Source organism: Triticum urartu, chromosome 3 (genome assembly GCF_003073215.2).
Source record: "Triticum urartu cultivar G1812 chromosome 3, Tu2.1, whole genome shotgun sequence".
Lineage (NCBI taxonomy): Eukaryota > Viridiplantae > Streptophyta > Magnoliopsida > Poales > Poaceae > Triticum > Triticum urartu.
The window spans coordinates 592,020,636-592,045,943 of record NC_053024.1 but is presented as its reverse complement, the minus strand read 5'-3'; the positions used below and the strand labels follow the sequence as shown (position 1 = coordinate 592,045,943).

The 25,308-nt window shown below is 43.7% G+C and overlaps 1 protein-coding gene across 1 annotated transcript; it reads right to left on the bottom strand.

The window, feature by feature from the left end:
- Window positions 1-587: 587 nt before the first annotated feature.
- Window positions 588-2,822, bottom strand: LOC125548785 (GDSL esterase/lipase At2g40250-like). The gene is made up of 3 exons (XM_048712326.1): window positions 1,993-2,822; window positions 1,096-1,363; window positions 588-953 (listed from the first exon to the last, which is right to left on the bottom strand). Exons 1-3 carry the CDS (start codon window positions 2,740-2,742, stop codon window positions 760-762), a joined length of 1,212 nt encoding a protein of 403 aa, XP_048568283.1. The 5' UTR covers window positions 2,743-2,822; the 3' UTR covers window positions 588-759.
- Window positions 2,823-25,308: the final 22,486 nt, after the last annotated feature.

The following is a 25,308-nucleotide window of genomic DNA, read 5'->3' as shown; positions in this document are numbered from 1 at the left end:
CATAAACCCTATCCATACACCTAGCCAACTCATCGTGATGATGAGACGTAGTGGATTGACTCCTCGCTGGTTTCGCCGTCATTCCAAGACACCATGTTGCGGCGGCAGTGAAGAACACACACACACACATACACACACACAAAGAGAGAGAGAGAGAGAGAGAGAGAGAGAGAGAGAGAGGAGGGGTTTAAACCATGCTGGTTGGACTCGTTTTGACCAAAACGGCTCGGCCGTCTCCTATAGCATCTGAAGTGAAGCGTTAAAAACATGCTCAAAACTACCTAAACCATCGATTAGTGTTTTTTGCAAAAAAAAAACACCAATCCGTGTTTTTTTGGCCAAACTGGTAGAATGGTGTTTCCTACAAACCTAGCCTTCAATGCAGTGGTTTTCTACAATTAACTACTCGCTCTGCTAGGTCGAGGGGGAAGGGATGGCAGCCAAGATATTGGAGAAGTTCAAGAACATCATGTCGAAGGAGGAGTCATGTGCCAAGCGCAATGAGGCAAAGAAGGAAAAAAGACCGAGAGGTTTAAAATCTTTGTGGAAATGCAAAAAAAGAAGATTAAGCTTGGGGAGACGTGGCATAAGTGGCAGACGTGAACTTCATAACTTATATAGTATCTCGCAAATACATTTTGGTTTCCACCCTTTGGATCGACCTGAACTTGAGTACAATCTTCCGTATGCAAAGCCATCATTAGCTAGCTTGGACACAGACCCTATAAGAACCGTGTGTCTGTGTCAGCTAAGCAGCATTCAATTGTCGAACCGGAGGATGTTGGCCTGAATGAAGTGTTCGGCGACAGCTTTGTAGGTGGCCTGCGTGGGGTGGACAGAGTCCCAGAACATGAACTCGGACGGCTTCGCGCACGTCGGGACCATATCGGTGCACAGCGGCCCCATCTCCAGGAGCCCGGTGCCGCAGCAGCCCTTGCTCGCCTCCACGAAACCTGCACCAGATCGGGCGTACAGCAAGCAGTCAATAGCAACAGTAGACGCCGTCTCGTACGTATGCATGGCATGGGATCCCTGCACGGCTAACAGTGCGAGCATGTGTGCTGTGGGTGGTCGCGGATGCATGCCCCTACTCACCGTACTTGCCGGGGTGGTCGACCATGTCCTTGAGCGGGCTGTAGATGTCGGCGTACACGGCCCTGGCCCCGGGCGAGCGGGACTGGAGCTCGGCGAGCATCCGCTGCAGCTTGGCGTTGTAGCTCACCGCCGCCGCGTTCTGCTCCGCGATGCACCCCTGCGGCCTCGGCGGCTGCCGCAGCTCCGCCATCGTCAGCTGCAGCGGGAGGCACCCCACCGGCGGCAGCCCCGCCACCAGCATCCTCCGGGCGCCCAGCTCGTACATGCCCTGCATGCATAGTAGGTACGTGCATTGAGCGGCAGGGCCCGTTCACATTTGATGCATGAAGACGCATGCTTTAAGCCACGTACGGTAACAGAATTCATGATCTCGACTGGTTTCCAGCTCGTGGTGGTGCACAGCTGCACATGACGCATCTGCATTCTACTGTAGGGACGATTAAGACGCTTGCTTGCTGGAGCAGAGCGCCCGGCCTAGCTGCAAGTGGTTCGTGCGTGCGTGATAACGCCACTGTCTCACTAGCTCAGTGCCTCACCGCCTTTCTTTCATGCGACGAGACAGGCGCGATTCTAGCGTGATTGCGCGCGTCCTCTTCCCACAAATGCAAGTGCAGATTTGCGGCCACTATCTACACGTCCCGGAATAAGCAAGTGCAGATTTGCGGCCACTATCTACACGTCCCGGAATAAGCACACCCACACGTGCTTATACATCATGCTCACATGACAGCTGTTCGTTTGTCAACGCCTACTGTGCTTATAGGAGTGATATTTTAACTAATCTCTCCACAAAGTGCTCGACTAATTAAGCTCAAAGGTCTTTACTCTTTAGTGAGGGCAGTCAAGCTCGATCTTGCCGACATTTTGGAGAAAAAGAGCAAGAAAAGAGATACGTACCTGAATGTAAGATCGAAGGTTGCCGATGAGAAGGTCATGGTACTGCTCGAGCGTGTACTTGCTCCTCCCCGACGGCAGCATGTAGTAGTTCATCATCATGTCGTTGGTCGCGGCGGACACGAGGAACACCGACTTCTTCACCACCTTGCGGGCCTTCCGGGCGCCTATCTTGCCAAGGAGCTGCTTGAAGTCCGCGAGCTGCGAGCCGAACGTCGCCACGCCGGCGTTGGTGGCCGTGGCGTCGTCGAGGCCGGAGCCGGCGGACGCGAAGCAGACGCCCGTGGCTAGGTCCGCGGCCGTGAGGTTGGCGGCGCCGGAGCGGTACGCCGGGAGGAGCTCCTTGATGCCGAGCACCTCCACGAGGTAGTCGGTGAGGAGCTTCCCGTCGGAGAAGCGGCCCGTGGGCGCGCCCCCGGGGAACTCGCGGCCGTAGGGCGCGTGGTCGGCGCGGACCATGGTGGGCAGGACGTTGTTGTTGCCCGTGTCGAGCGTGGAGTCGCCGAACGCGAACACGGCCGGGATGTCGTGCTGCGGGAGCCTCGGCAGCGGGGCGTCGTCCACCGCGGTCGCCGCGACGGCAAGGTGGACGGCGGCCAGGACGGCGAGCAAGGACGCGGCGGTGGCGGCGAGCGTTGGCTTAGGCCCCATTTTTGGCAAACGAAACGCACGGCGAGTTACGGGGCCGACCACAGTGGTGCAGCTGCCTGCGCTCGTGTTTATATAGCGAGCGTTGCCATTGGCGCGCGCCATTGCTATCTGTCACGACTGTTTTCTAGAAAAGATTATTATCTGTCAAGACGGCCATGGCGCGAACCACTTACAATCTCATCTCAGGAGAGCCAGGGACGATCGAGATGCCATTTGCGGCGACAGCAAGGACACGTCGAGTTACGTAGGGTACGTAGCCCCAATTCTGCGCAAGGAAAGGTTGTAGATGGTCCAAGTTATCACTGCATGTCACTGTGGCACATCATAACACATGTACTTAATCATGAGGAGCTGTCGACCGTCTTCTTTGTCGAACTGCCAACCAAAACACTGTATAGATGTGGAAATGAGTAGACGTATCTCTAAAACAACCGTCCGGTTATAAATGGGGGGGATGCATGGGCTGCTTTTTCGGTTCGCTGATTAATGGTCTTCGGCCTACGGTTGGTTCCCATACAAGATAGGCCCACGCCAGTGTATATATATATATATATATATATATATATATATATATATATAACGCAAAATAAGCCCAGGGTCTCACACACCACGTGGCCGCACTGCGATGTTTTTTTTTTTTTTTGCAAATTGGACTTCCGATTATGGCCTGATTCTTTTGGTTCGATTCTTCCAGAATCTTGAAGCTAGGATTGTCAAAATAATATAGACTTAAAATTCTTAGAGAATCTAGGGGAGGTCTGATTCTCAAGATTTCAAGAGAATGGACCAAAAGAACTATGTCGAACATAAGAATCTCGTCTGGTGCATGGCACAACGGTTTGCGAGGAAAATGGCCCATCTGGGCAATCTTATGAGTTATGACTAACATGATTAACCTTCCTTCTCATATGTGATATCACGTACCATGCCCTTGCGCAAGAAGGCGTCTTGTTTCGTCAACAATGGATCCGTTGATTGCATGGTCAATGATCTTGTGCATAGCAGTCATGCAGTCATTAGAGTCCGAGTGTTGCGTTATTCATGTAGGCCGCTAGTTCATCTTCGAGTGCACAGAAGCATCTTGTCAAGAACCGACATGATGCAAAGATCACCTCGCTGCACTGATTCCAAACCATCATGCCTGCACCTCTTGTTCCATCAACTTCAATGAAGGCACCATTGGCATCTAGTTTACACCAGCCATCTGGGGGTCGAGGCCAATTCTCCGTTAGCTTAGGATTCCCCGCTCACAAGGAGTTTGAACTCTTTTGTCCGAGCATATGGTCATAGTGCAATACAGCTTTACCATTCACCGGGTCTGTTTGTAGGTGTTGGCGGATGCACATGAGAGGCTTAATATAGCTTCTGAGAAATTGTCGTGAAGCTTCTGTTCGTGGCGTCTTCGAGTGTGTGAGCGCATTATGAACATGCCGTATGCGCCACACGGTCATTAGTACCGATTGGCGTTCGTCATTGTTGCACCAGTGTATCAGCTGGAGAAGCCAATCCAGCCCAGTGTTGATGATGGTTTTAAGCTTCGGCATGTGCAAGTCTCCTCCATAGCTTGCCAGAGGTCCCTTGATCTCGGACACCTATAGAGGACATGTAATACATCCTTGTCACATAAAGGACATATATCGTTTTTGACGATATTTCTCCTTTGCTTTGTTTCCCATGGTTGCTAAAGCATTGTTCACCACTCTCCAAGCTAAGACTCGTACCTTTGGGGGAGTATATTACACCCTCATATTGTGTTCTAGATGGCTCACCTGTCGCCTGGTTCCCTGCTCGTGGTGCACACAGAAGTGTGATGTTGCTCTCCTCAAGAGCCAACTTTGTAAGCACTTTGGACGCTGAAGATGCTCATTGGCTCGGGGGACCAAGCGATCACATAACCGAACCATCACGGAGAAGGCTTGATCATAAAATTTTATTCGACATCAATGGGAATGAAAGGCCACGGAGAAGATCCATGTTCCAGTGTCCTTGCTCGTTGATCAGCTCCGCGACCTGACGGAACCTGCAATTTGCATGGTTAGTGCTGACACGATAGGAAGGAAGCTGGGACAACCACGAGTCCCTCGATACCCTCACTTGCTTGCCACTACCAATGCTCCATATGAGGCCCTTCTTCGGAAGGTCCAGTCCGTGGTGTATGGCATGCCAAGTCGATGACACATTACTTGCAAAAACTGTGTCCTTGAGTTAACATTTAGTGTAATACTTAGCTTTTAGCACCCTTGCACAAAGGGAGTCCAGGCTTGTTAACATCTCCGGTCCTATCTCACAAACAGGACTTGACTAAACATGTGGAAGTCATAGAAGCCAATGCCACCTTTGCACTTAGGTTAAACAATTTTATACCATGCCAACCAGCGTGTCTTTCTTTTTACTTTTTTTGATCCCCACTAGAAGTTCTTAACTAAATTGGTTAGGTCATCATATATAGAGAAATGTAGCTTAAACACAACCATGATGTAGGTAGGGAGATCTTGGACAACCGATTTGATCATTGTTTTCCTTACCTGCCTATGAAAGAGTGACCCCCCCTCTCTCTCTATCTCTCACACACATATCATGATTCTCTTAGTCATCCTCTCTTGCAAATTCTGAAATCTCTATTCATGCATACGAACTTTCAGAGTTGCAAGCCCCAAGTATTTTGCTTCAAAGTCCATATTATTCACATGTAATACTTGTTGTACCTCATGCTGAGTCTCATTGGTGCAACATGCACCAAACTGGATTGAGCATTTTTGTGGATTGAGTAGTTGATGATTCATTGTTGCACACATGCCAATGACCTCCTTTATATGTGTAGCTCGATCTTGGTTATCTTTAAGAAACGAGTCTGACATCTGATAAATTAGGTGGGAAACTCCTAATGCATTAGGGAACACTTCCACCAGATCTATGGCATTTTTCTCTATGTCCTACCTCAGAAGTGCAAAGAGACTATTAGCCATAGAAAGGAATATGAACGAAGAGAGGGGGTTACCTTGCCAAGCCCGAGCGATGGTACAAGTAAATCCAAGATAGCTCTGTTAATTACTACAAGAAACCTATTAATCCATGACAGATTTCTGGTGACGTTCCCAAAAACCATCACATATTGGCTTAAATCTATGACATCTTGGAATTCCCATCATAGATCAAAAAGAGGGCTCATGAGTCCCAATAAGGTGACACATTCTATGATGAAATCATGAAATTGTCATGGATTACAAACCATCACATACTACCGTTGACTCGTCCATGGCCCAGTAAGGAAATTACGGACACCCCAACAAAGCATTTTATACTTTTTATATAAAAAAATACTAAAACCAACATAGTCTTGTAATAACATCATATATAATTCATACGATCTCGTAAAAGTATGAATAATTTATGGGAATGATCATAATATTTGCATCTATCTATTAATGTCATTATCATCCATGTTAAAAGTAGTTTTTTAAGTGTAACTCAAGATTCCAATTATAATTCAAGTAAGCCTTCCATTCGTTTGAATTGTTTATATATTTCATGGATAGAAGCTAATAAATATATAAGTACCAAAAATATGTGGTTCTCCTAACTTTGAAGGCCTTTTTAGACAATTGTAGTTCAAATTTGAATTAAATCCGGTAATTGCTAGATATTTGTCTTATGCCTATATAATATCAAACTAATTCAGAAACATGTCTATTTCTCTTCTATTTGTAATGGGTTAGACCATAGACTCAACAATCATTATTTGCTTGATTTGAAATGTTTTTCAGTTCCTCGATATATCCATTAACAAAGAAAAATAAATAACTACAAATTCATTAATATCTAAATAATAACAAATAATATATAGAAATGCATAACTTTGACATGACAAATGTGATGGTACCTAACTGTTCATTAATATCCAACAATGTTTATCTAGAATTGTCTTAACTTGGTATTTTGAACAGATAGAGAATAAGGAGATGGAATATGAACATATATTAGTGCATAATAGTGGCAAGTTGTAGTGTAAATCTCAAGTACAATGACAAAAAATATTTCATGGAGTTCAAACTTCATAGTTTGTCTATGATGCCTCTTGGAAGATGTATGAGTTACAAAGCAACGCACAAACCATATTTTTGGGAATTATCTACATTTTTAAATACAATCTCATGAGGTCATAATTAATAATGCATCTTTTAACACAAATGCCATAATATTTCTCCAATAAACATTTCTTGAGGGCCAGGAACCACGTATTTTTACATTTGAGTGTGACTTCATCTTGCTTTGTAAAAACACAAACATACAAAATTATCTTGAGTTGTCACATATACAGTCAGCTATGATTTTTATGAATTTTTTAAGTTCATTTATTACTTTTCTTCATATGTCTAATTTGTAATAATGTTAAAAAGCAAGAATCCTAATGAAATTAGATGGCATCACATGAATATAGTAAAAAAACAAACACGTGGGGCCCAACATGAAGTCGGGCCAGTACCAGCCACCCAAGGGCAAAAACACCAAAGTTCGAAAGAGGTCAAAGGAAAGCCGCGAGAAGAAAACTGTCAAGGCATTTACGTGGGGAGTCAACAATTTATGAGCCAACCCATTTAAGTCCACATCCCATGGTCCCACGGCCTTTGCACATCTCTTCCCCAACCCTGAAAACCCTATCCACTTGCAGCCTCCTCCTCCCACTCTCTACCCACCATCTCCTGCTCCATCGTGTCATCTGTCGTGACACCCTCTTCATCTCATGATGTGGCGCCGACAACTCACCATGCAAAAATGCGTATTTGTTGCAAAAAGTTTCAAAAGTATTTCACTTTTTTTATTTTTTTTTCTAAATAGGGTGCATGTGGACCCAGGTTCTAAAACTCCGCATCAAAACGGGGTTTCTTCCCACTACTAGAATAGAGAAACGCAAGAAAAGTGGATGCAAGGCCACGTAAGAAATCACATGGAAATTACTCTGCTGCATCATGGCAATTTTCTGACAAACTTTTACACAATATGACAAATTTTATTTTAGAACATGACAAATCCTTATGAATTAACATGACACATTTATTTGTTTTCGCACGATAATTATGAATGGTTCACTGAGAGTGGTTTTGTGAGCCAACAAAAACGTTCATTTATTTCTATCTGGACGGGGAATAATAGTTCGCTCGGATGCCCTCCCTAATTATTGGATATAAATAATAAGTATTAGTAGAGTTGGTGAGTGCTTTCTTTTTTCGAATGGCCTATATGATACTCCACCGTACCACATGAACTACGTAGGACATTTCAACAAATGATGCTCCACTGCACCACATGAAGTACACAAAACATTCGAGACAAGTTCGCCCAACACAAGTCGAGTAGATTAGAAATTGTGTCAACCAAAGCAAAGTTGGCGTGGAAGATAAAGTATATTCATACATACTCAGGGTTTTCATACTTTGAAGTAACTTGGGTGGGGGCAAACAGATGGAGGGGCATCGACTTGAGTGGGGGAAGATGTTGGGGAACGCAGTAATTTCAAAAAAAAAAAATCTACGCACACGTAAGATCATGGTGATTCATAGCAACGAGAGGGGAGAGTGTTGTCCACATACCCTCGTAGACCGTAAACGGAAGCGTTATGACAACGCGGTTGATGTAGTCGTACGTCTTCACGATCGACTGATCCTAGTACCGAAAGTACAACACCTCCGCGATCTGCACAAGTTCGGCTCGGTGACGTCACCATGAATTCACGATCCAGCAAAGTGTCGAAGGAGAGCTTCGTCAGCACGACGGCGTGATGACGGTGATGATGATGCTACTGGAACATGGCTTCGCCTAAGCACCGCTACGATATGACTGAGGTGGATTATGGTGGAGGGGGACACCACACACGGCTAAGAGATCAATGATCAACTTGTGTGTCTATGCGGTGCCCCCTGGCCACGTATATAAAGGATGGAGGGAGGAGGAGGCCGACCCTCATAGGGCGCCCAAAGTGTGGAGTCCTACTAGGACTCCCTAGTCCTAGTAGGATTCCGCCTCCCACATGGAATAGGAAAAAGGGAAGGGAGAAGGAGAAGGAAGGAAGGGGCGCCCCCTTTCCGTAGTCCAATTCGGACCAGTCCATGGGGAAGGGGCGCGGCCACCCTTGAGGCCTTTCTCTCCTTTCCCGTATGGCCCATTAAGGCCCAATACGAATTCCCGTAACTCTCCGGTACTCCGAAAAATATCCGAATCACTCAGAACCTTTCCGATGTCCGAATATAGCCTTCCAATATATCGATCTTTACGTCTCGACCATTTTGAGAATCCTCGTCATGTCCCCGATCTCATCCAGGACTCCGAACAAACTTCGGTCATCAAATCACATAACTCATAATACAAATTATCACAGAACGTTAAGCATGCGAACCCTACGGGTTCGAGAACTATGTAGACATGACCGAGACTCATCTCCGGTCAATAACCAATAGCAAAATCTGGATGCTCATATTGGTTCCTACATATTCTACGAAGATCTTTATCGGTCAAACCGCATAACAATATACGTTCTTCCCTTTTGTCATTGGTATGTTACTTGCCCGCGATTCGATCGTCGGTATCTCAATACCTAGTTCAATCTCGTTACCGGCAAGTCTCTTTACCAGTTTCATAATGCATCATCCTGTAACTAACTCATTAGTCACATTGTTTGCAAGGCTTATAGTGATGTGCATTACTGAGAGGGCCTAGAGATACCTCTCCGATAGACGGAGTGACAAATCCTAATCTCGATCTATGTGAACTCAACAAACACCATTGGAGACACCTGTAGAGCATCTTTATAATCACCCAGTTACGTTGTCACGTTTGATAGCACACAAGGTGTTCCTCCGGTATTCGGGAGTTGCATAATCTCATAGTCAGAGGAACATGTATAAGTCATGAAGAAAGCAGTAGCAATAAAACTGAACGATCATTATGCTAAGCTAACGGATGGGTCTTGTCCATCACATTATTCTCTAATGATGTGATCCCGTTCATCAAATGACAACACATGTCCATGGCTAGGAAACTTAACCATCTTTGATTAACGAGCTAGTCAAGTAGAGGCATACTAGGGACACTCTGTTTGTCTATGTATTCACACATATACTAAGTTTCCGGTTAATAGAATTCTAGCTTGAATAATAAATATTTATCATGATATAAGGAAATATAAATAACAACTTTATTATTGCCTCTAGGGCATATTTCCTTCAGCCTCCCACTTGCACTAGAGTCAATAATCTAGTTCACATCGTCATGTGATTTAACACTAATAGTTCACATCTTTATGTGATTAGTTCACATCTCCATGTGACTAACACCCAAAGGGTTTACTAGAGTCAATAATCTAGTTCACATCGCTATGTGATTAACACCCAAAGAGTGGTCATGTTTTGCTTCTGAGAGAAATTTAGTCAACGGGTCTGCCACATTCGGAGACATATGTATTTTGCAAATTTCTATGTCTACAATACTCTGCACGGAGCTACTCTAGCTAACACTACTAGGAAAAGGGCTATAGATGGAAATGACACTAATGGCGCACCAGACATGTGGTGCGCCATTAGTAACAAATTTTTTTCATTTTTTTTCAAAACTAGTAATGGCGCACCGTGGGAGTGGTGCGCCATTACTAGTTAAACTAGTAATGGCACACCACCTCCACGGTGCGCCACTAGTAAGTTATTTTCAAAAAAAAAATCCAAAGTTTTTTTATTTATTTTTTCAAAACTAGTAATGGCACACCAGTTGACAGTGCGCCATTACTAGTTTAATTTTTTTTTTAGAATTTGTTTTATTGTTTTTTCAAAACTAGTAATGGCGCACCGTGGGTGTGGTGCGCCATTACTAGTTTAACTAGTAATGGCGCACCACTCCCACGGTGCGCCATTACTAACTTGGCCCAAAACGTACCGAATGCACCTCCCCCCCCCCCCATGTGGACCGCCTTTTCAGTTTTTTAAAAAATAAAAGAAAATGATGGAAATGTCAAAAAAATAAAAGAAAATAAGTTTCCTATGTGATATGTGGTCTAGTTGTTGGGAAAATTTACAAATATGAATTTCGACTTTATTTGCAAAATCTCTCTGAAATTTGTAAAATGGGCATAACTTTTGCATATGAACTCGGATTAAAAAGTTTTTTATATGAAAAATCATCTACTCGAAAATTTACATCCAAATTTAACAGGAACCCCATTAAGCATTTTCAAAATCCCCAAAAACCTAACAGAAACAAAAGTTACGGGGCTTTTAAGATCCGGAGGCAAAAAAATTCAAACTTACTAGTGACGCACCGTATGCTAGGTGCGCCACTAGTAACAGAAAAAAAATTGGTTTCGAAAAAAAAATTGAATTATTTTTCAAAATATGATACGTAATATGACCGGGAAGTTTGAAATATTTTTTCAAAATTTCATCATACTCATGAACATGAACAAAGTCCTAGACATCAGCAAGGTTTAATAGGATTGATATGATAGAGCATATCAACAAGTGCCTGTGGTGCGATTTGACCTAAGATTAAGCATATTGACTTGAGATTAAGCCATAGTGACCCGAGATTAAGAAAAAAATAAAAAAAATTGAATTTTTTTAAAAAAAAATTGAAATTTTTTTATTACTAATGGCGCACTTCTATGTGGTGCGCCATTACTAAGTCAGATAGTAATGGCGCACCTCTAGGCATACTAATGGCGTACTACTGGTGCGCCATTAGTATCTGGTATACTAATGGTGCACCAGTGGTGCGCCATTAGTAAAAAAATACTAGTGGCGTGATACTAATGGCGCACCAGTAGTGCGCCATTAGTACGCAAAACTGGTGCGCCATTAGTAGGCCTTTTCCTAGTAGTGTAATTGCTCCCACTTTCAATATGTATCTAGATCGAGACTTAGAGTCATCTAGATCGGTGTCAAAAGCTTGTATCGACGTAACTCTTTACGATGAACTCTTTTATCACCTCCATAACCGAGAAATATTTCCTTAGTCCTCTAAGGATAATGTTGACCGCTGTCCAGTGATCTACTGCTAGATCACTATTGTACTCCCTTGCTAAAATCATGCTAAGGTATACAATAGGACTGATACACAGCATGGCATACTTTACAGAACCTATGACTGAGGCATAGGGAATGACTTTTCATTCTCTTTCTATTTTCTGTCATGGTCGGGTTTTGAGTCTTTACTCAACTTCACACCTTGCAATACACGCAAGAACTCTTTCTTTGACTGTTTCATTTTGAACTACTTCAAAATCTTGTCAAGGTATGTACTCATTAAAAATCTTATCAAGCGTCTTGATCTACCTCTATAGATCTTGATGCTCAATGTGTAAGCAGCTTCACCCAGGTCTTTCTTTGAAAAACTCCTTTCAAACACTCCTTTATACTTTCTAGAAAATTCTACATCATTTCCGATCAACAATATGTCACTCACATATACTTATCAGAAAGGTTGTAGTGCTCCCACTCACTTTCTTGTAAATACAGGCTTTACCGCAAGTCTGTATAAAACCATATGCTTTGATCACTTTATCAAAGCATATATTCCAACTCCAAGATGCTTGCACCAGTCCATAGATGGATCGCTGGAGCTTGCACACTTTGTTAGCACCTTTAGGATTGACAAAACCATCTTGTTGCATCATATACAATTCTTCTTCAAGAAATCCATTAAGGAATACAGTTTTAACATCCATTTGCCAGATTTCATAAAATGTGGCAATTGCTAACATGATTCGGACAGACTTAAGCATCGCTACGAGTGAGAAAATCTCATCGTAGTCAACATCTTGAACTTGTCGAAAACCTATTGCGACAATTCGAGCTTTGTAGATAGTAACGCTACTATCAGCGTCCGTCTTCCTCTTGAAAATCCATTTATTCTTAATGGCTCATCGATCATCGAGCAAGTCAATCCAAGTCCATACTTTGTTCTAATACATGGATCCCATCTCAGATTTCATGGCTTCAAGCCATTTCGCGGAAACTGGGCTCATCATCGCTTCCTCATAGTTCGTTGGTGATAACCCACAAGTATAGAGGATCGCAACAGTTTTCAAGGGTAGACTATTCAACCCAAATTTATTGATTCGACACAAGGGGAGCCAAAGAATATTCTCAAGTATTAGCAGCTAGGTTGTCAATTCAACCACACCTGGAAACTTAATATCTACAGCAAAGTGTTTAGTAGCAAAGTAATATCATAGTAGTGGTAACGGTGGTAAAAGGTAATGGTAGCAAAAGTAATATTTTTGGTGTTTTATAATGATTGTAGCAATAGCAACGGAAAAGTAAATAAGCGAAGAACAATATATGGAAAGCTCGTAGGCATTGGATCGGTGATGGAGAATTATGCCGGATGCGATCGATCATGTAACAGTCATAACCTAGGGTGACACAGAACTAGCTCCAGTAAATCAATGTAATGTAGGCATGTATTCCGAATATAGTCATACGTGCTTATGGAAAAGAACTTGCATGACATCTTTTGTCCTACCCTCCCATGGCAGCGGGGTCCTATTGGAAACTAAGGTATATTAAGGCCTCCTTTTAATAGAGTACCGGACCAAAGCATTAACACATAGTGAATACATGAACTCCTCAAACTACGGTCATCACCAGTAAGTATCCCGATTATTGTCACTTCGCGGTTAACGGATCATAACACATAATAGGTGACTATTGACTTGTAAGATAGGATCAAGAATTCTCATATATTGATGAAAACATAATATGTTCAGATATGAAATCATGGCTGTCGGTGTCAAAACCGGCGGATCTCGGGTAGGGGGTCCCGAACTGTGCGTCTAGGATCGATGGTAACAGGAGGCGGGGGACACGATGTTTACCCAGGTTCGGGCCCTCTTGATGGAGGTAATACCCTACGTCCTGCTTGATTGATATTTATGATATGAGTATTACAAGAGTTGATCTACCACGTGATCATAGAGGCTAAACCCTAGAAGCTAGCCTATGGTATGATTGTCTTATATCATCTATCGACTAGCCTGGCCTCGGTTTATATAATGCACCAGAGGCCTAGGATAACAAGAGTCCTAGCCGTATATGCCGGTGGGGTGGAGTCCTTGTCTTGATCACCAAGTCTTGTGGAATCTTCCATGTATATGGCAGCTGTCCGAACTAGCCCATGAGTATACGGCCATGATGTTGGGGAACGTAGTAATTTCAAAAAAATTCCTACGCACACGAAGATCATGGTGATGCATAGTAACAAGAGGGGAGAGTATTGTCCACGTACCCTCGTAGACCGAAAGCGGAAGCGTTAGCACAACACGATTGATGTAGTCATACGTCTTCATGATCCGACCGATCAAGTACCGAACGCACGGCACCTTCGAGTTCAGCACACGTTCAGCCCGATGACGTCCCTCGAACTCCGATCCAGCCGAGTGTTGAGGGAGAGTTTCGTTAGCACGACGGCGTGGTGACGATGTTGATGTTCTACCGACGCAGGGCTTCGCCTAAGCACCGCTACAGTATTATCGAGGTGGACTATGGTGGAAGGAGGCACCACACACGGCTAAGAGACGATCAACTTGATCAACTTGTGTGTCTAGAGGTGCCCCCCTGCCCCTGTATATAAAGGAGCAAGGGGGAGGCGGCCGGCCTAGGAGGAGGGCGCGCCAAGGGAGGAGTCCTACTCCCACCGGGAGTAGGACTCCTCCTTTCCTTGTTGGAGTAGGAGTGAAGGAAAGAGGAGGAGAGGGAGAAGGAAAAGGGGGCTGCACCCCTTGTCCAATTTGGACCAGAGGGGGGGCGCAGGCCTCCTTCCTTTTGGCCTATCTCCTCTATTCCCGTATGGCCCAATAAGGCACATATACTCCCCGGCGAATTCCCGTAACTCTCCGGTACTCCGAAAAATACTCAAATCACTCGGAACCTTTCCGAAGTCCGAATATAGTCGTCCAATATATCGATCTTTATGTCTCGACCATTTCGAGACTCCTCGTCATGTCCCCGATCTCATCCGGGACTCCGAACTCCTTCAGTACATCAAAACATATAAACTCATACTGTAATTGTCATCGTAGCGTTAAGCGTGCAGACCCTACGAGTTCGAGAACTATGTAGACATGACCGAGACACGTCTCCGGTCAATAACCAATAGCGGAACCTGGATGCTCATATTGGCTCCTACATATTCTACGAAGATCTTTATCGGTCAGACCGCATAACAACATACGTTGTTCCCTTTGTCATCGGTATGTTACTTGCTCGAGATTCGATCGTCGGCATCTCAATACCTAGTTCAATCTCGTTACCGGCAAGTCTCTTTACTCGTTCCGTAATACACCATCTCGCAACTAACTCATTAGTTGCAATGCTTGCAAGGCTTAGGTGATGTGCATTACCGAGAGGGCCCAGAGATACCTCTCCGACAATCAGAGTGACAAATCCTAATCTCGAAATACGCCAACCCAACAAGTACCTTCGGAGACACCTGTAGAGCACCTTTATAATCACCCAGTTACGTTGTGACGTTTGGTAGCACACAAAGTGTTCCTCCGGTAAACGGGAGTTGCATAATCTCATAGTCATAGGAACATGTATAAGTCATGAAGAAAGCAATAGCAACAAACTAAACGATCAAGTGCTAAGCTAACAGAATGGGTCAAGTCAATCACATCATTCTCCTAATGATGTGATCCCATTAATCAAATGACAACTCATGTCTATGATTAGGAAACATAACCATCTTTGATCAACGAGCTAGTCAAGTAGAGGCATACTAGTGACACTCTGTTTGTCTATGTATTCATAGGTATTATGTTTCCAGTTAATACAATTCTAGCATGAATATTAAACATTTATCATGATATAAGGAAATAAATAATAACTTTATTATTGCCTCTAGGGCATATTTCCTTCAGTCTCCCACTTGCACTAGAGTCAATAATCTAGTTCACATCGCCATGTGATTTAATACCAATAGTTCACATCACCATGTGATTAACACCCATAGTTCACATCGACATGTGACCAACACCCAAAGGGTTTACTAGAGTCAATAATCTAGTTCACATCGCTATGTGATTAACACCCAAAGAGTACTAAGGTGTGATCATGTTTTGTTTGTGAGAGAAGTTTAGTCAACGGGTCTGCCACATTCAGATCAGTACGTATTTTGCAAATTTCTATGTGAACAATGCTCTGCACGGAGCTACTCTAGCTAATTGCTCCCTCTTTCAATATGTATCCAGATTGAGACTTAGAGTCATCTGGATCAGTGTCAAAACTTGCATCGATGTAATCCTTTACGATGAACCTTTTGTCACCTCCATAATCGAGAAACATATCCTTATTCCACTAAGGATGATTTTGACCAACGTCTAGTGATCTACTCCTAGATCACTATTGTACTCCCTTGCCAAACTCAGGGCAGGGTATACAATAGGTCTGGTACACAGCATGGCATACTTTATAGAACCTATGGCTGATGCATAGGGAATGACTTTCATTCTCTCTCTCTCTTCTGTCGTGGTCGGGTTTTGAGTCTTACTCAACTTCACACCTTGTAACACAGGCAAGAACTCCTTTTTGGCTGTTCCATTTTGAACTACTTCAAAATCTTGTCAAGGTATGTACTCATTGAAAAACTTTATCAAGCGTCTTGATCTATCTCTATAGATCTTGATGCTCAATATGTAAGCAGTTTCACTGAGGTCTTTCTTTGAAAAAATCCTTTCAAACATTCCTTTATGCTTTGCAGAATAATTCTACATTATCTCCGATCAACAATATGTCATTCACATATACTTATCAGAAATGTTGTAATGCTCCCACTCACTTTCTTGTAAATACAGGCTTCACCGCAAGTCTGTATAAAACTATATGCTTTGATCAACTTATCAAAGCGTATATTCCAACTCCAAGATGCTTGCACCAGTCTATAGATGGATCGCTGGAGCTTGCATATTTTGTTAGTACCTTTAGGATTGACAAAACCTTCTGGTTGCATCATATAAAACTCTTCTTTAATAAATCCATTAAGGAATGCAGTTTTGTTTATCCACTTGCCAGATTTCATAAAATGCGGCAATTGCTAACATGATTCGGACAGACTTAAGCATAGATACGAGTGAGAAACTCTCATCGTAGTCAACACCTTGAACTTGTCGAAAACCTTTTTGCGACAATTCTAGCTTTGTAGATAGTGACACTACTATCAACGTCCGTCTTCCTCTTGAAGATCCATTTAATCTTAATGGCTCGCCGATCATTGGGCAAGTCAATCAAAGTCCATACTTTGTTCTCATACATGGATCTCATCTCAGATTTCGTGGCCTCAAGCCATTTTGCGGAATCTGGGCTCATCATCGCTTCCTCATAGTTCGTAGGCTCATCATGGTCAAGTAACATGACCTCTAGAACAGGATTACCGTACCACTCTGGTGCGGATATCACTCTGGTTTACCTACGAGGTTCGGTAGTAACTTGATCTGAAGTTAGATGATCATCATCATTAGCTTCCTCACTAATTGGTGTAGTAGTCACATGAACAGATTTCTGTGATGAACTACTTTCCAATAAGGGAGCAGGTACAGTTACCTCATCAAGTTCTACTTTCCTCCCACTCACTTCTTTCGAGAGAAACTCCTTCTCTAGAAAGGATCCATTCTCAGCAACGAATATCTTGCCTTCGGATCTGTGATAGAAGGTGTACCCAACATTTTCTTCTGGGTATCCTATGAAGACGCACTTCTCCGATTTGGGTTTGAGCTTATCAGGTTGAAACTTTTTCACATAAACATTGCAACCTCAAACTTTAAGAAACGACAGCTTAGGTTTCTTGCCAAACCATAGTTCATACGGTGTCGTATCAACGGATTTAGATGGTGCCCTATTTAACGTGAATGTAGCTGTCTCTAATGCATAACCCCAAAACAATAGCTGTAAATCAGTAACAGACGTCATAGATCGCACCATATCTAATAAAGCACGGCTACGACGTTCGGACACACCATTACACTGTGGTGTTCCAGGTGGCGTGAGTAGTGAAACTATTTCACATTGTTTTAACTGAAGGCCAAACTCGTAACTCAAATATTTTACTTCTGCGATCATATCGTAGAAACTTTTATTTTGTTACGATGATTCTCCACTTCACTCTGAAATTCTTTGAACTTTTCAAATGTTTCAGACTTGTGTTTCATCAAGTAGATATACTCATATCTGCTCAAATCATATGTGAAGATCAGAAAATAATGATACCTACCGCGAGCTTCAATATTCATCAGACCACATACATCAGTATGCATGATTTCCAACAAATCTATTGCTTGCTGCATTGTTCCAGAGAACGGAGTCTTAGTCATCTTGCCCATGAGGCATGGTTCACAAGCATCAACTGATTCATAATCAAGTGATTCCAAAAGTCCATCAGCATGGAGTTCCTTCATGCGCTTTACACCAATATGACCTAAACGGCAGTGCCACAAATAAGTTGCACTATCATTATTAACTTTGCATCTTTTGGTTTCAATATTATGAATATGTGTATCACTACGATCGAGATCCAGTGAACCATTTTCATTGGGTGTGTAACCATATATGTAAACAGAACAACAATTTATTCACTTATTTAAATGAATAACCGTATTGCAATAAACATGATCAAATCATATTCATGCTCAATGCAAACACCAAATAACACTTATTTAGGTTCAACACTAATCCCGAAAGTATAGGGAGTGTGCTATGATGATCATATCAATCTTGGAACCACTTCCAACACACATCGTCACTTCACCCTTAACTAGTCTCTGTTCATTCTGCAACTCCCGTTTCGAGTTACTACTCTTAGCAACTGAACTAGTATCAAATACCGAGGGGTTGCTATAAACACTAGTAAAGTACACATCAATAACATGTATATCCAATATAACTTTGTTCACCTCGCCATCCTTCTTATCCGCCAAATACTTGGGGCAGTTCCGCTTCTAGTGACCAGTCCCTTTGCAGTAGAAGCACTCAGTCTCAGGCTTAGGTCCAGACTTGGGCTTCTTCACTTGAGCAGCAACTTGCTTGCCGTTCTTCTTGAAGTTCCCTTTCTTCCCTTTGCCCTTTTTCAAACTAGTGGTCTTTGTCAACCATCAACACTTGATGTTTTTCTTGATTTCTACCTTCGTCGATTTCAGCATCACGAAGAGCTTGGGAATTACTTTTGTCATCCCTTGCATATTATAGTTCATGACTAAGTTCTAGTAACTGCGTGATAGTGACTAGAGAACTTTGTAAATTACTATCTTATCTGGAAGATTAACTCCCACTTGATTCAAGCAATTGTAGTACTCAGACAATCTGAGCACATGCTCGCTGGTTGAGCTATTCTCCTCCATCTTGTAGGCAAAGTACTGTCAGAGGTCTCATACCTCTCGACACGGGCATGAGTATGAAATACCAATTTCAACTCTTGGAACATCTTATATGCTCCATGGCGTTCAAAACGTCTTTGAAGCCCCGATTCTAAGCCGTTAAGCATGGTGCACTAAACTATCAAGTAGTCATCATATTGAGCTAGCCAAACGTTCATAACGTCTGCATCTGCTCCTGCAATAGGTCTGTCACCTAGCGGTGCATTAAGGACATAATTCTTCTATGCAGCAATGAGGATAATCCTCAGATCACGGATCCAATCCGCATCATTGCTACTAACATCTTTCAACTTAATTTTCTCTAGGAACATATCAAAAATAAAACAGGGGAGCTAAACGTGAGCTATTGATCTACAACATAGATATGCTAATACTACCAGGACTAAGTTCATGACAAATTTAAGTTCAATTAATCATATTACTTAAGAACTTCCACTTAGAAAGACATCCCTCTAATCTTCTAAGTGATCACGTGATCCAAATCAACTAAACCATAACCGATCATCACGTGAAATGGAGTAGTTTTCAATGGTGAACATCACTATGTTGATCATATCTACTATATGATTCACGCTCGACCTTTCGGTCTCAGTGTTCCGAGGCCATATCTGCATATGCTAGGCTCGTCAAGTTTAACCTGAGTATTCTGCGTGTGCAAAACTGGCTTGCACCCGTTGTAGATGGACGTAGAGCTTATCACACCCGATCATCACGTGGTGTCTGGGCACAACGAACTTTGGCAACGGTGCATACTCAGGGAGAACACTTTTTATCTTGAAATTTAGTGAGAGATCATCTTATAAAGCTACCGTCGAACTAAGCAAAATAAGATGCACAAAAGATAAACATCACATGCAATCAAAATATGTGACATGATATGGCCATCATCATCTTGTGCCTTTGATCTCCATCTCCAAAGCATCGTCATGATTTCCATCGTCACCGGCATGACACCATGATCTCCATCATCTTGATCTATATCAATGTGTCATCACATGGTCGTCTCGCCAACTATTGCTCTTACAACTATTGCAATCGCATAGCGATAAAGTAAAGCAATTATTTGGCGCTTGCATCTTATGCAATAGAGAGATAACCATAAGGCTTTTGCCAGTTGCCGATAACTTCAACAAAACATGATCATCTCATACAACAACTTATATCTCATCACGTCTTGACCATATCACATCACAACATGCCCTGCAAAAACAAGTTAGACGTCCTCTACTTTGTTGTTGCAAGTTTTACATGGCTGCTACGGGCTGAGCAAGAACCGTTCTTACCTACGCATCAAAACCACAACGATAGTTTGTCAAGTTGGTGCTGTTTTAACCTTCGCAAGGACCGGACGTAGCCACACTCGGCCCAACTAAAGTTGGAGAAACTGACACCTGCCAGCCACCTGTGTGCAAAGCACGTCGGTAGAACTAGTCTCGCGTAAGCATACGCGTAATGTCGTTCCAGGCCGCTTCATCCAACAATACCGCCGAACCAAAGTATGACATGCTGGTAAGCAGTATGACTTATATCGCCCACAACTCACTTGTGTTCTACTCGTGCATATGACATCTATGCATAAAACCTGGCTCGGATGCCACTGTTGGGGAACGTATTAATTTCAAAAAAATTCCTATGCACACGCAAGATCATGGTGATGCATAGCAACGAGAGGGGAGAGTGTTGTCCACGTACCCTCGTAGACCGAAAGCGGAAGCGTTAGCACAACGCGGTAGATGTAGTCGTACGTCTTCACGATCCGACCGATCAAGTACCGAACGCACGACACCTCCGAGTTCAACACACGTTCAGCCTGATGACGTCCCTCGAACTCCGATCCAGCCGAGTGTTGAGGGAGAGTTTCGTCAGCACGACGACGTGGTGACGATGTTGATGTTCTACCGACGCAGGGCTTCGCCTAAGCACCGCTACAGTATTATCGAGGTGGACTATGGTGGAGGGGGGAACCGCACACGGCTAAGAGACGATCAACTTGATCAACTTGTGTGTCTAGAGGTGCCCCCTGCCCCTGTATATAAAGGAGCAAGGGGGGAGGCGGCCGGCCTAGGAGGAGGGCGCGCCAAGGGGGGAGTCCTGCTCCCACCGGGAGTAGGATTCCTCCTTTCCTTGTTGGAGTAGGAGTGAAGGAAAGAGGAGGAGAGGGAGAAGGAAAAGGGGGCTGCACCCCTTGTCCAATTCGGACCAGAGGGGGGGGGGCGCATGCCTCCTTCCTTTTGGCCTATCTCCTCTATTTCCGCATGGCCCAATAAGGCCCATATACTCCCCGGCGTATTCCCGTAACTCTCCGGTACTCCGAAAAATACCCGAATCACTCGGAACCTTTCCGAAGTCCGAATATAGTTGTCCAATATATCGATCTTTACGCCTCGACCATTTCGAGACTCCTCGTCATATCCCCGATCTCATCCGGGACTCCGAACTCCTTCGGTACATCAAAACATATAAACTCATAATATAACTGTCATCGTAGCGTTAAGCGTGCGGACCCTACGACTTCGAGAACTATGTAGACATGACCAAGACACGTCTCCGGTCAATAACCAATAGCGGAACCTGGATGCTCATATTGGCTCCTACATATTCCACGAAGATCTTTATCGGCCAGACCGCATAACAACATACGTTGTTCCCTTTGTCATTGGTATGTTACTTGCCCGAGATTCCATCGTCGGCATCTCAATACCTAGTTCAATCTCGTTACCGGCAAGTCTCTTTACTCGTTCCGTAATACATCATCTCGCAACTAACTCATTAGTTGCAATTCTTGCAAGGCTTAGGTGATGTGCATTACCGAGAGGGCCCAGAGATACCTCTCCGACAATTGGAGTGACAAATCCTAATCTCGAAATACACCAACCCAACAAGTACCTTCAGAGACACCTGTAGAGCACCTTTATAATCACCCAGTTACGTTGTGACGTTTGGTAGCACACAAAGTGTTCCTCCGGTAAACGGGAGTTGCATAATCTCATAGTCATGGAAACATGTATAAGTCATGAAGAAAGTAATAGCAACAAACTAAACGATCAAGTGCTAAGCTAACGGAATGGGTCAAGTCAATCACATCATTCTCCTAATGATGTGATCCCATTAATCAAATGACAACTCATGTCTATGGTTAGGAAACATAACCATCTTTGATCAACGAGCTAGTCAAGTAGAGGCATACTAGTGACACTCTGTTTGTCTATGTATTCACACATGTATTATGTTTCCGGTTAATACAATTCTAGAATGAATAATAAACATTTATCATGATATAAGGGAATAAATAATAACTTTATTATTGCCTCTAGGGCATATTTTCTTCACATGGGGGTCCTCGGCCCAATCTAACAGATCGGGAGATGACGTGGTGAGTACCCCCTAGTTCAGGACACCGTCAGTAGCCCCCTGAACCGGTCTTCAAGTTAGGGACGCTCCTCAATTCTTCCGAACTGTTCTTCATCTTCGGTTGTCGGTCTTGAAAACTGGTTCAATAAATCTTCTCATCTTCGATCTTGAGGATCGCCGAAATGCATTCGACGAGTTTACACATCGGGTATCGGAGGAGCCCCTTTAAGTTTCCGGCCTTTATCAATGCCTTGTTATTTTTATGCCACACCTCGGGTTTGAAGTTGTTCCTGGGAGGCAGTGTCCTCTTGCGTCCGAGCTCTAACGCCGGACTGCATTCGAGGTATCTTTTGCAGCCGAGCACCAATGCCAGACTGCTTCCGAGCTCCAACGCCGAAATGTATCCGAGCTCCAACGCCGGACTGTGTCCAAGCTCCAACGCCGGACTATATCCAAGATGTCATAGATCATCTTGGTCCAAATAAGTTGAAGGAGTTTAGCCAAGCTTAATGCCGGAAATGCCCTCTATGGAGCTAGCCGCTAGCGCCCGAGCTTTATGCCAGACTGCTTCCAAGGTGGTGCACCACCCCGACCGCGGGCTGATTTTTTGTGAATATTTTTAGCTGGTGCAGTTTATTCTCTGTCGATGTATATCCAGTAGCCCTCAAGGTGTGTATCAGTCTAAAACCCGAGATGCACCTGAAGGCAAGCATAAAACCGCTGTTCCCAGTAGCCCTTGAGACTCAGGTCGATGCGCGAAATCGGCCTGAGGATCAACTCCTAGCTCGGCAGCATACATAGGAATAAAAAACGCAGTGTAATATATTAGAGATAATAGTGATCGGCGAACGGGCCCCTGAGAGAGGGTCGTGAGAAGTCGCCGTGATATATTAGCTTGGTGCTAGATAGGTCCAGATGGTACTTATTGTTGTCCAAAGACGCGCTTTCCCATAGTTCGATCAAGCCGAACACTGAGCCCTTTGAATTTTCTGCATTGAATAGGCAATGCAGTAGCCCCCGAGACACTGGTCGGGTGGCAACACTAGATCAGGGGATCGAATTGCCCCTTTAATATTTGTAAATAATGAGCGCAAAGCCCAATAGCCCCCGAGCTTTAATGTGGGGTGGTCGAATTAAGGATCGATATCCAGAGTAAAATCACAGATTATGTGTAATGATTCTATGTATCCAAGTACTTTACATCATTATTTTGACTCCATTGCGACCGTTTATCAGTTGAAAGTGGCCCATCGTCGGCCTCTACCCCTTGGTAGATACTACGCAGGGTGTTTCCGCAATAACAAAACAACCCTTAGCCGACGTCTCGGTGCCCGAAGGCGGTTGTGTTAGCGGAAACGAGGCAATCAGATATGTGGGGTTTATAACTTTCGTTTAGTCATAGGAGATTTAAATTCGGGAAGCTAGCTATGAGCCCCGGTTAGTGTTCAGTGACATCCGAGGTCAAGTCGTAAACACTTCAGCCAATGTTATGAACGACCTATCATTTTAACATAGTCATCGGATCACTGACCAGTTTACGCCTATTGTGACAGTCAGTTTTCGGCTTTCTCCACTGAGGTGCTTAACCATGCGAGCTGGAAGCACAATCGCAGTGGTTCTCCCTTTGCACACCTAGCCGAACAAAGCGGAACATAGGAGGCAAGCACAGGAGCCGGGCAACCCAATTATTGACCGAAGACACAATTCGAAACCAATGCATATATAGTAGTGTCCGAGAATGTTTTTGCCGAATCCCTAACGGTGTCCGGCGTTGCACTGCGAAACTTATGCTGGAAACACACAAATAGTTAAAAAGTGCCATCGGCTTGGAAAACCAAAAAACGTCAGTGAAAACCTGACATCCGAACAAGATCAAGTGTTCGGTGCCAATATGAAAATTGGACTTTAGAAAAAAGTGCTTCTGTCGTGTTTTAAATAAAAACTTTGCAACGACTAAGAAGAAGAACACTCACTATAAAACGGCTCATATAAATTTAAGAGCCCCCAAGTGACTTGGGTAAAAGAATTTTATGTATAATGATTGTATGTACCAAAGTACTTATAACATATCTGTGTTCACCCGAACTTTATACACGTCTTAACCGACTGTCGGCTTCTGCCTCTTCGGTGAAGGGCCGAAAAGTGTTATGTACTCCACCTGTCGAGAATATCGACGATGTTTCCGATAACCAGGCAATCAGGCCATAAGGCTGTAACAGACAAAGCGCGCTCAGGGAACTTATGCTATATTACTGATGAAGTGTAAGAAGCATCTTCGAAGAAAATAGTACCCCCACTGATACCTTTCTTCGGTGCTCATTGTTACTATGAGACTTGTGCAATAGATTTTTTGTACTCATGAGTTCCGTTGTGTGCTGACCATAATTGAAAACAATAAGAGCGCTAGCTTTCGGCATCAACCAGTCTGAGGTCCGGCTCGGATGACCCGATCGTGACAATCACAGAGGTGCTCCCTTTACTCCCTAGCCGAACAATTGGGAACGTAGGGGTAAACACAGGAGCGAGGAAACCCAGCTTGCAAATCGCTTAAGTCAATATGGTGCATATTGTGGCATAATACACGAACAAGGAATGAAGCCGTACAAGTATAATCATATGCAAGAGGAAAAGCTTCATAAAGGAAGCCCCCAAGTAAACGGGGTATTTGAATTTGTGTGTCACAAACAAAGTTTTGACAAGGAGATTTTTTACAAGCAACTTTTTTCCAAAAAGGCATAATGCTTGGTCGAACCGAACACAAGTTAAAAATTTAAAACTTTGAGCATGAAGGCAACTTAGCTGGTTAATGTGTTCGGTATTGATGACACGATCCGAGCTTGATGCGGGACAAGGTTCCATCCCCCAAGCCGGTCCCAAGGTGGCGGAGCAAAGAGCTCGGCACTCCAAAGTGG